Source organism: Malus domestica, chromosome 09, assembly GCF_042453785.1.
Source record: "Malus domestica chromosome 09, GDT2T_hap1".
In the NCBI taxonomy this organism is placed as follows: Eukaryota; Viridiplantae; Streptophyta; class Magnoliopsida; order Rosales; family Rosaceae; genus Malus; species Malus domestica.
Window position 1 is genome coordinate 3,084,132 of NC_091669.1, and position 12,267 is coordinate 3,096,398.

Consider the following 12,267-nt stretch of genomic DNA (forward strand, 5'->3'; position numbering starts at 1 on the left):
TGTTCAATGGCGTGGTTCAGATTGACAGTCTAGCAACACAATATGCCTCGCAAAGACATTATCCGCAGTTATTGCAATGAATATTTGACTGTAGCAAAACACAAGTTTGCATATAATATTCCTGTAGGCGTAGGATTACAGAGAGCAAACAACGGCTCACAATCTCTGGAATAAAAGGCATCTTATGTATATATCGCAAGATCAGAACTGAACTTCGAAAATTCAGAAATTTCCATTCCAAGAGGGTTCTTTTCCAATACAAGCTTTCAATTCCCACCAAATAACCACAAAGTGTTGTTATTTATCAGCACCTATAACATTAACGTATTACAATTCAGTTCTGCGTGAACCGTAACGACGACAAAGCTATCATTGACGACCGCACAAGTGGTTTTTCCCCACATTGAACCTTTCATAAATCATGAGACGAACCTGTTCCCTAGTTATTTCCTCACCCTGGAGATTAGCAAAACAATCTTTCATCTGACGACCATAAAACAAGGAGTGGATTAGCCGCTGAGCTGCTGAAGTGCCGCTGCTACAATATGCTAGTCCCGTAAAACACCAAAATCTTATAATGCTTGTGGAGCATGAAAGGAGAAACGGTAATTACCAATTTGGCGGTCACAGACGTACGCTATTATTTTGGATTTCTTTCTATGAACTCTTTAGTAGATCATGAAATGCCTCCTGAGGTATATCAACAGAACCGACACGCTTCATTCGTTTCTTTCCTTCCTTTTGCTTTTCTAACAGCTTCTTCTTTCGAGAGACATCTCCACCATAACACTTGGCCAGAACATTTTTCCTCATGGCAGATATCCTAAAAACACACATAGAAGTTCAGGTGAATGGTAAATGTTTCAAGAGCTATAACATGACAAACAAAAATTTAACAAGTACTTACGTCTCTCTTGCAATAATCTTTGAGCCAATTGCAGCTTGTACTATTATCTCAAACATTTGCCTGCTCCGAATCAAAACTTTGAGTTGCTTAAGAAAGAATCGAACAAAAAATTATTCAGAATTTACCATTTAGTATAGCCTATAGATAAACAGACCTGTCTATGTGTTTCTTCAACTTCTCCACCAGTTCTCGACCAACACGTTGCGCCTTCAAGTTATGAACTATTGTTGCCATTGCATCAACCGGTTGTCCATTCAAAAGGATATCAAGTTTGACCATATCAGATTGTTGGTATCTATATTACATTCAACGAAAAATTTGCATCAGGACATATCAAATAAAAAACAACAACAGTCGTCACTTGTCTATTACACCTAATGAATCATGAATTGCAATCAAGCATAAGGCTTAAAATAAATTACAACAATATAATGCAACATCGCTGTGGTTTCTTCTTTGAGTTTAAATCATCAAGATCAGGACTTGATCCTACCAAGCTTTTACACTAGGAGGATCAACCAAATAGAGAAAGAGAGGCGTGGGCTGAAAGCCTGAAACTTACTCTGCATCCTCGTAATCAAATGATGCATATCCTGATGTAATACTCTTCAATTCATTGTAAAAGTCGACAACAATTTCCCTCAGAGGCAAGCGATATTTCATAAAGACTCGTAGACTGCATGCATCAAACTACACAGAATCAGAATCAGCATCACAAATAGAGATGAGTTCACAATATCATTTGGAAAACACTAATCCACTATAACAAAATATGAGTGGCAAAGTAAACGTGATGAAGGTGAAACCCCTCCAAAACAAAGGGCCAATTTGGCCCAATGATTATTGAAGAATTACCTGTCTATGAATGAATACTCCAACTGCTCCCCTCTCCGCTCAGAGCAAAGGGTGATGACAGGCCCCACATACCTTCAATTGGAGAACAAATTACTTCTGGAGTATGGATGAAGAAATGCCTCAATGTTGAGAGGGGAAAAAAAACATGCTAAGGGTGAGCGAGAGCTTACTCACTAGGAATAATGATGGTAGCTAGAACTGTGGGTTCCCAACAAGCTGTTACTCGTTGCTTGGGGTTCGAGGGCAATGTGGCAGGATTCTGAACTTCAAGTTTGCTAGACCAGAATCAACATTATTTAAAAACCATACAAGAAGACAATCTTACAAGAATAACATTAAATACATACCTTCCATCAGAATACTCAAAAATGTAAGGAACAGTTGGAATGGTAGAAATAACATGAGCTCCATGCTCCTATTATCCATAAGAGAGACATGAATTCTTATTTTGTCAATCACTACAAGAAAGTTGTGAAACAAGCAAATCACAAAGTTCTTAATGATGATTCCTTTTTTCTAAACAAAATTTTTCTGATAAAAAATATCTTATAGTTTTCTTTTTTCTCACAAATAAAGGGAAGAAATCATTTCTATTGTTCTCGCACACAGACTAATACCTCCATTAAGAAAAAAATTCTTTTAACATATCCCAGAAACTACAACCGTTACCTGTTCAAGCCGTTGGTGAAAAACATCCATGTGGAGTAATCCTAAGAAACCACACCTGTAGTTGGACACAGTAAGCATAACATGTCCACTTCATATGAAGCTTATTGAATATAAAGCGTGGACCTGTGGTAGAAGCCAAATCCTTTATTTTGAAGTTAAAAAGAAGAGCTATTAGTAGTAAATGCCATACCTAAAACCCATACCTAGTGCCGTGCTACTCTCCTTGACAACAGCTACACTGGCATCATTGCAGGTCAGTCTCTCAATCGCATGGTTGAGTGCTTCAAAATCAGATCCTTCAGCAGGGTAAAGACCAGAGAATACCATATGTTTTGCAGCCTTGAACCCTACAGGTTGATCACTATCAGTGACAATAAAAGTGAGCTAGGTTTTGACATTCCTTCTGGAGCTTCTATTACTTCCGTTAAAGGAGATTCGGGAAATAAAACTATCTACAGGTGAAGAAAAAGAACGTGATGCATATACCTGGAAGGGGCTCAACAGTGGTTCGATTATGATAAAGTGTGTCTCCAATTCGCGCCTCTTTGGTCGAGCGCATACCAGTAACAACATACCCCACTTGTCCAGTATGAAGAACTCCAGTAGGAGTTAGCTCAGGATGCATGAACCCGACATCCAAAATTTCATAACCTTGGCCAGTTGCAGCAGATAAAATTTTGTCCCCCTTGCGCAGCATGCCATCAACAACTGCAACATGGCATATAACTCCTTTATATTCATCGTAGTATGAATCCAGTAAAAGCATACGTAAGGGTGAACCACTCTTCCCAGGAGGCGGTGGAATGCGTTCTATGACTGCGGGAAGGACATGCTCAAGACCCTGGCCTGTTTTGGCTGATGTTAAAAGAGCATCACTGGCGTCAAGGTCAAACATTGATTTTAGTTGAGCTTTAACACGATCAGGATCAGCAGTTGGCTGGTCAATCTTGTTAATAACGGGTATTATTGTCAGGTTGGATTCAAAGGCAAGATAGAAGTTTGCAACAGTTTGTGCTTGAACACCCTGTGCAGCATCAACAACCAAAAGGGCACCTTGGCAAGCAGCTAGAGATCTTGATACTTCATAGCTAAAATCCACATGACCAGGCGTGTCAATCAGATTTAATAAAAAGCCCTGTTCTTTTTGGTCACCATCGTTGTCTTTCGTACTGTTAAGACTCTGCTTGTAGTTGTAGAACATGGTAGCTGTCTGCGCCTTAACAGTAATTCCCCTTTCTCTCTCCACCTAATAAACCCCAAATCAAAATGACTAGCAGATAAACTAGAACCAACAATATAAACAATTTTCCACAACAAAAATCGACAAGCTGAGATACAAAGCAAAATTAATTGTAAATGCACCTCGTTTCTGAACTACGAAAAGTATGAGAAGAGCTTCAAATGCAAGCAAACAACATTAACAAGTTCATACATTCATAGAAGCAGAAAATACACCAAAAAACATTCCAAAGAATACCCAATTCTCTCTTTCTCTCTCTCTCTCTCTCTCTCTCTCTCTCTCTCTCAAGTTCTCATTTCTGAACTATGAAAAGAATGCAAGAGCTTCAAATGCAACCAAAAAGGTGAACTTTAAGCACAAAAATTGTAAGCAAACCAAATTATCTTGCTCATTGAGCAAAAAAAGCCAATCCCATATACCAAACAACATTCCAAAGAAAACCCATCTCTCATTTTCTCTCTCCTGACACACTCTCTCTCTCTCTAAAAAGATTGGTATTACACCTGCAATTTGTCGAGGTACTGGGGCTGGCCATGGCCTCTCTTGATAGTCCCAGTGAGCTCCAGAAGCCTGTCGGCAAGAGTAGACTTGCCGTGATCGACATGCGCGATTATCGAGAAGTTCCGAATCCTCTCCGTCGGATACTGGCTCAAATCTACAGCGTTCTCTTTGCTGTTTTGGCGAGAGTAGGAGCAAAACGCATGGCTCAGCCCTAAACGGCAGTAATCGAAGTCGTTTCGAAGTGGGTTGCGTCTGGAAATGCTAGAGAGCGAGTTGTTCTGCAGCAAAGACGAGTACTTGGAGGGTTTCAGGGTTTTGGAAGCTCTTCTGAGAAAACCCATTTGGGGGGTTTAAGGAGCTCTGTGGAGGAGGAGCAGAGACGACGAGTGCCCTCTGCGGCGGAGGTAAAATTCTGAAATTTCGGTTGGCGAATGTGTTAATAGGAGAACGACGCCGTTTTGGTTAGGATTGAGTGGGTTGGGCCAGTTACGTTCAATTGGGTTGACTGGGCTGGTGTAGCCAACTTTTTTTTTTTTTTTACTTGGTTCCTGTACATGTTACGTTTTGATAGTAGTGATTTTCACACTCTCAGTTTTTTTTAGTTTCTCTTAATTTGGGCAGCTAACAAATAATGAGAAGAGTTAGATGAGGAGAAAATGGAAGTGCGAAAATCACTCATCTTGGCCAAGGTCGATTGTAAGGGAAGATCTCTAGGAAAGTGGATAAAAGCTGCTCTCTTTCTTACGCAGTCTGGTAAGTTTTGAAGGGTGCCCTAATTAGTTTCTTCAAGCCACAGGTCTTTGGTTTCAAATTTGAAGAAATTTGAGTCATTTGACCAACATAATTACTATATGTGGATTAGATCAGTTAGTTAGGGCAATATCTTCGCTCTCTTGCATTCAAGCTCGAATATAGTTTTTCATGTCAGTTAGAGCAATATGTTCGTTCTCTGGCACTCAAATTTGAATATAGTTCTTCATAAATTTGAATATAGGCCTCCGGATGAGAAGGCATTGTCTGATTGTTTTCCTTCTCCTGGCATTCAGTTATCCGCGGAGGAGCTGAGTAAGGGTTTGACGTGGCGACGAAGACAAGGTTCCGAGGGACATCAATGGAAGGGCTGCTTCCCCTATTGTTGCTCCTGCATCCTCGTTAAACTTGCCGAAATTGTCAGGCAGCATGAAGGTCTCTCACAGGATTTTGCCTGTTCGGACATCTAATTTCGATATGCTCCCACGAAACGTGCAACATTGTTCAATTGTGAGTCCTTCTTCTAGTGATGAAGTTCCAACATAGCAACCCCTACAATTTGAAATTTGGTGCCATAAAATTTAACACAACAATTTGTGATTTAAAGATTATTGATTACCATTTCATTAGTTCTAGCAAAGTACATGTGATGAGGACTAAAACAAAATTAATGTTGTGTTGAAAGGATTAAAACATTGCCATGAAACTAATAACAAACTCGGATGCCAAGTTGCCAACAGAAGAACATATTTGTATTGTTTATTAACATATGCAGAAACTACAGTGTGAATAGATAAAGACTTGGATTATTAGAAATTGACATATTACTTAAAGTACCAAGTAGGTATAAAAAATTTCATGTTTCTATCATTGCAGAACACAAATTGCCCAGAATCACATGGTGTTGCTTATCTTGTTCCTAACTTCTTATTTTCAAGTAACACCATTGACTGACTCATAAGTTATTAATATTAGAAAAGGAAATCCATGACTTCAGTGGGAACGCTTATGCTCATACGTATTTTTATTGGAGACACTTTTGTTAGAAACACACTAAAAAGGTAAAAAGTCATTTTTATTGGAGACACTTTTGTTAGAAACACACTAAAAAGGTAAAAAGTCAAGTTATTTTCTAATCTGAAGCTTTTGTTAGAAACACACTAAAAAGGTAAGAAGTCAAGTTATTTTCTAATCTTAGTGCGTTTATAGTTCATAAGCAGTTTTAATTACTAGCTAGCAATTAAAAAGAAATTAACAACCAAACAGAAATTGGTAAAAAATGGAAAGAAAAAAAAACACATAGCATTTATTTTAAACAACAGAAACCATTCCAAAACTTTTAAAAATTTATACTCTTATGAAAAGAAATTCCTAAAAAGTTGAAAATAAAAAAACACATAACATTTTGAACCCAGGACCTCCTTGTTATACTCTTATGAAAAGAAATTCCTAAAAAATTGAAAATAAAAAAACACACATAACATTTTGAACCCATGACCTCCTTATTAATTTTAAATAGCATGAACCACCACTTCTAGTTAAACTTCTTATTCATTTGACCAAATTTTATAAATTTATACCTTTATAAAAAGAAATTCGTAAAAATTAGAAAGTAAATAAACATATAGTGATTTGAATCTGGGACCTCCTTGCTGTTAATTTTAAACAACATAAACCACTAGTTCTAATTAAACTTTTAAATTTCTCTATCATTTAACCAAATTTTATAAATTTATACTCTTATGAAATTATATATGAATATAACACCCGAAATAATTTTGGTGCCCCCGAATTTTTTGGGCTGAAGAGTCGCCCAGCTCGCACTATAAGTATCTTAAGGAATAATTTGTCTTATTAAAATATCGGTTTATCAATTTGTAGCAGAGTTTATAAGCTACTAATTAAAAGTTTTGTGTATTATTGAGAGACAGAAAAAAATTAAAGTCAACTCTCCAAACTAGCTAGCTAGTGTGCTATGAAGGGCATTGACAGAAAATATTATTACAGAATATGGGGACCTGATTTCTTAATTTTTTTTCAGCAAGTATTATACTTAAATTAGGTTATAACTAGAATTAATATGAATAGACCGCTTTTGCACCTCAGCAGTATATACAGAACACATGGCCTTTAACATTAATCTTATTTCCCAACATGATTAGTAAGTAGGAATGTTCATACGTCTGTACATAAATATATATTCTATATTCCAAAATAGTAGACAAAGCTGATTTGGTTTTACATTTACATCGATCACAGTTACCATTATGGTTTGATTACCTTATGTTTAAATAATGCTATTTAATGGAGAGGTTCATGTAATACAAAAGGCATAGAGTGAGGTTCCAGGGTTAAATGGGGAAAAGGATCCAATATTAACTGCATATCCATTGCCAACGTAAATGCACCCATTACTTATTGATAAGCCACCGTACACGGTTGCTCCGGTGTCATATGACCACAAAGTTTCTCCATTTTCGGTGTCAATCGCGTATATTGGTCCTGTTTGATTTGTGGATCCAGTAAATAAAACACCATTAGCCACACTAACTGGCCCAGAAGAAGTTGCATTGCTAGGATCAGCAGTTGACCATAGAGTTCTACCGGTGCGAGGATCTATTGCCACCCATCCACCCGCAGTTGTTATGTTGTTAGATGGCTTAAGAGTGAAGTTTTTGCCATCAGAATTTGCAATGTTAGTGTAGACTATTTTATTGTCAGTAGCTGCTCCCCAAGTTCCTCCTCCGCGAATGCCACCCGGCCCGGCTTCCTACGTAATATCATAGCAATTTCCGTTTAGTTACTTCATGTAATTAACAGATCGTTGAATGCAAAACAGATAGTTTTGTCATCAAAGTATAAGTAGAACCCTAACGGGGTAGCTCTAACACAGGTGGAGATAGGGAAATATAAGGAGAAAATGAATGAAGAAGAAGGGGCTTGGGAGAGAGGAACAAATCAGATGAATACACAATCTTAAACGTGAAAACAACTTAAAATAGTTTTTTTTTTGTTTTAATTGTGTTTGCCTTTTATTACATTTCTTCTACATATCTCTCCCATCATTATTCACCCACTCTTCTTCATCTTTTATTTTTCTTATAATATTTCCCTCTATCACTAACAGATAAAGTAAGAATGAAAAAACAAAAGACAAATTTGTTATCAAACAATCTTTTAGAATTTTGCTCAACAAGTGTACTAGGTCTCAAGTTCACCATTAAGGGTTATGGTCTAAAATTTTTGCCCTAGTAAGTATTATCATTGAGGATATATATGTCAAGTAATGCATCCTAGTTCCTCCATTGGAATGAAGCCGTTATAAAATAAAAAGAGAGTTCAAGGCCAATTAGCATACCGTAGACCACACAAGGCTGCCATTATTCCGATCCAAAGCCCATGCAAACCCACTTTTCTGCACAGCAACAACTATATCACGCTTGGTTCCATTCACATAAGTTCTGAGCATCTCTCCAAAATCAGCATCAATATTTGGTCCAGTGGGGCAGGTTGAAGGATCAAGTAAACAGGCAACAAACCATACATCGTAACCGCCCAGCTGGTGGTACCACTTGATATCGCCACCATCCAAATCAAGGGCTAGGATTGAGTTGCCGTGATTTTCGGGCTCGACGCACGCATCTGGACGAGTGGGTACTGTTGAATTGTTCTGATTTTCTTGGCATTGGCTTACATTTTCAGGGACTGAGTACACATTCCCATTAGCAATGTACACATGTCTCCTATGAACATCGATGGATGGACTACTGCCCCAAATAGCTGCCCCGGAATATAGTCCGGTGGTTTCATGATTATCGGGCAGTGCCATAGGACGGCACCGGATTTTGCATCTAATTTAACAAAGCTGCCACGGAAGGTACAACATTCCCCAACGCTGGCACTTTCTTCTAGCGACGACGTTCCAACGTAATAACTCCTGTAAAAAGTAAAAGCATTTCATAAATATTACAAATGATCACTAGCTACATGTACCATTTTTCGACATTTTTCCTGCAGTACTAGCTAGATTATTTTCAAATTTATAGTTCACAGTTTCAGGAACCTCAAATTCATGATGAACAAAATCTTGTTCAAAAATTATGGATTCGTTGACTCTCCCTGCGAAACTCTGGCCTCCAGAGAAAACCTATTGCAAAAGTCGTCGGAGGAGGAAGGAGAAGCACTTCTGCTTTTCCTTCTTCCCTCCACTCTCCTCTGCTCCATCTTTTTATTTTTTTAATCTTTTGTGGTGAATACTAGTCCCCTTTGTGGTGACTAAGTCTTCCTCTTGAATTTGCGTTCTCCATGTTTTTGTCCCTTTTCAATCCAATTCTTTTCCACAACTCCTCTCACTTTGGTTTTTCGGGTAGTGGGTTCGGCAAGAGATGGGGGCTAAATTTTTGTGATGTGGGTTTTCTATATTATAGTGCGATTTTTCCCGTGCTATATATATATATTTAGACTTGTGTCTTTTGTTCATGTCTATGTGGTTTATCATGATACAACTGGTAGCTTAGTTGGTTGTTTTGTGCCCAAAATCCTTATTGCAGGGCCACTATTTATTTCTTTTGCAGTTATTGGAGCTGACTCTGCTTGTACTCAAAGAGTGTTTCCTTACTGGTTGTTTTGATGATTTTGTGTGCAAAATCTCTCTTGTGGTAGCTTATGAAATGATTGAATTTCTAATTGCCGGAATTGAAGTTTGTTTAACTTTGTAGTGCTATTAGTATTCTTGTGCTTGTCATGCTAAGATCTGTTCGATGGTGGTTATTAAATTGGCCAAGTTGACATTTTATTTATTTATTTCAGAGTTATTCTTTTTGAGAAGTCTTCGAATTTAACTAGAATATTTTATTCAAAATTTATACATATCTTAGGATGCTAATAAAACAAGCATCGTTGTGCTAAAAAAAACATTTTCGTTGAGTTTAAAATACGCATCGAAATGAGACATAAAATATCAAGATTTATCTATATACACAAAGTACACCGTGATCCAGATCTTGGCAAGTTATTAATTAGTTTGACTTTCTTGATTTTTATACTTTGGCAAAGCAAGAACCAGATAACTTACTAATAAAATAGAGCAAATATACCTTTTGCCAACTAATTGCTTTAAAGAAAACCACCGACCCTGCGTTCTACAATGACTTAGGGCCTGTTTAGAAGAACTTTAAATAATAGAAAACCTTCTGGTGAAATTAATTTTGAATTTCAAAAGTGTCTTTTGGATGAAACACCATATATGTGGTAATGTGCTTTTTCCAGGAAGCATATAAAGTGTCTTTCCAAAATCCACTTAGATTTTTACTAAACATTGGTGTCAAATTTTTTTTTACCAAAAGCACTTTCAAATGAGTTCTTAGTTCAAGATCATGTTCAACACCAATATAAGGCTACTCTAATAAGAAAATAGACATCGTTAAAATGAGAGATGTCAGTCAACTAGTTCAAAATTTTCGCCTTCTTATATTGAAAAGAGAATGTTATTTACATTCTGAAAAGGTTAATTTGAACTCCTTATATCTTTGCACATGAAGTGCATAATGACTTTTTAGTGTCAACAACGGTCCTAAAAATAATGAGTTTGACGAATTTTAGAGCTGTAATGTTTTATCAATATTTCATACGCAATAGTGATACACATCACCTGAGTATGGGAATACATATTATAGCCGATTATTATGATTTAAATTGATGCAAAGAAGTATAATAGAAAAAAGTGTTTTGAGTTATTCTAAACGTTAGAGGATTGTAACACGGCTTCCATCCTAGTTTTTGCACTCATTGTTGGACAAGGATTTCTTGTCAGTGTTCTACTTGGATTCCAATATATAGGAGAAATGTGGATTGAACATGTAAGAATGATGGCTTCATAAGGATTGTAACAAAGGCTTATTGTTGATTTGAGCATTAAGGTTTTATAAGGAAAAAGATTGATATAGAAGATTGATGGCTTCATCATCATCGACCTCTACATGGAAGAATGCATTATAGCTCCAACTGTTTCTCCACGTCAGTTTGATTCTTGTGTTTATCAAATTGTAGTTTTGATACTTATATACTTTGTGGTTCATGAGCTTAACATGTTAACTTATGTTTTTGATAAGTTAATTCACCTAAAAACATATACACACACACACATACACATAACTAATGATAATTCTAATGGCCTAATAGTGTGTTAGTTACAAACACCGATGAATTAACGATATATATGACTCACCCGTTGTAGTATGTTCCGGACATGGTTACGACACTTGCAGAATGGCGATCAAGCAACGTCGACCATACGAGCTTACCGGTCCACCGTTCCACAGCGATGACAAGAGCCGGTCCATAGATTCCGACAATTAACAGGTCACCAGAAATTGTTGGAGTTGATCTTGAGACTGTTGTATTGACATTAGTAACCCGACCAGTGGTATTAACCCCAGTTAACGTTTCCAAATTCTTTTCCCAAACAAGAGACCCATCGGAAGCTTTAACGGCATAGATGAATCCGTTCCAGCACGGAAAATAAAGAGTACCATCGTAAATTGCCGGTGTTGCAGTTATGTCTCTGCCGGCATAGAACTCCCACTTCAAGCTTAGGTTGGAAACTGTTTTAGGGTTGATCTTGGTCTCCTTGTTGGCATATCTTCTATTGTACAGATCTCCGCCGTGGTTTAACCAATTTTGTGTGGCCTGCACATGTGGATTTGCACTGGCTGTGGTGGTAAGTAGACAAATGGTGAAGAGAGAAAGGGCTGAAAGATGGTTGTGGGATTTAAAAGCTGCCATATATGTAAGTGTCTGGTATGCATCAGTACTGTATATGAGATAACTATGTATCAGTACTGTCTATGAGATAACTAAGCTAGATAGCCATAGTACTATATATATGCTCTTACAGACGCAAGGGTATAGATTACGATATCTAATTATGAGTCTGTTTAGGCTCAAATTTACACCATCGGCTCGTGCAATCGAGGCCGTTGAGTGAGCATAGCTCCCAACCGTTGGATGGAAAAGTGAAGATAATGTTGTTATTATTAAAAGATAATATTATGATTTTTATCATAATAATTATTTTTTTAATATAAATTATCTTGACATATTCTTGAATAGGATAAATAGGGTGCAGATTATATCCCCGTAGAGACAGGCAGAACAGTTCAACTTAACTTGGATTTGTTAACAGTGTACCGTGTGGGTTAGAGCAACTTGGCTTGGATTCTTATCATGACGCATAGCATGGGATTTGCAAGGCTTGGATAATGGTGAGTTAGGAGACCTAAGTAGGCTAAGGTGTTGTCAGATGATGGACTTGGCCTGCATGCCGTGTGAAACGCTACCATATAGC

The 12,267-nt window shown here is 37.3% G+C and overlaps 2 protein-coding genes across 5 annotated transcripts; both read right to left on the reverse strand.

Annotated features, from left to right (window-relative positions):
• Positions 1 to 208: 208 nt before the first annotated feature.
• LOC103411191 (translation factor GUF1 homolog, mitochondrial-like) lies at positions 209 to 4,602 on the reverse strand. 4 transcript variants are annotated; one of them, XM_008349841.3, is made up of 12 exons: positions 4,175 to 4,602; positions 2,918 to 3,677; positions 2,622 to 2,778; positions 2,432 to 2,486; positions 2,110 to 2,177; positions 1,933 to 2,037; positions 1,763 to 1,834; positions 1,470 to 1,583; positions 1,062 to 1,202; positions 908 to 967; positions 614 to 823; positions 209 to 483 (listed from the first exon to the last, which is right to left on the reverse strand). In XM_008349841.3, exons 1-11 carry the CDS (start codon positions 4,511 to 4,513, stop codon positions 658 to 660), a joined length of 2,037 nt encoding a protein of 678 aa, XP_008348063.2. In that variant the 5' UTR covers positions 4,514 to 4,602; the 3' UTR covers positions 209 to 483; positions 614 to 657. The 4 variants fall into 4 exon arrangements, with proteins under 4 accessions (XP_008348063.2, XP_008348066.2, XP_008348064.2 ...); XM_008349844.3 differs by having other exon boundaries at positions 209 to 524; XM_008349842.3 differs by having other exon boundaries at positions 209 to 535.
• Positions 4,603 to 7,108: 2,506 nt separating this feature from the next.
• Positions 7,109 to 11,752, reverse strand: LOC103442801 (uncharacterized). The gene is made up of 3 exons (XM_017334464.3): positions 11,149 to 11,752; positions 8,281 to 8,859; positions 7,109 to 7,692 (listed from the first exon to the last, which is right to left on the reverse strand). The coding sequence occupies exons 2-3, from the start codon at positions 8,749 to 8,751 to the stop codon at positions 7,237 to 7,239; spliced, it is 927 nt and encodes a 308-aa protein (XP_017189953.1). The 5' UTR covers positions 8,752 to 8,859; positions 11,149 to 11,752; the 3' UTR covers positions 7,109 to 7,236.
• Positions 11,753 to 12,267: the final 515 nt, after the last annotated feature.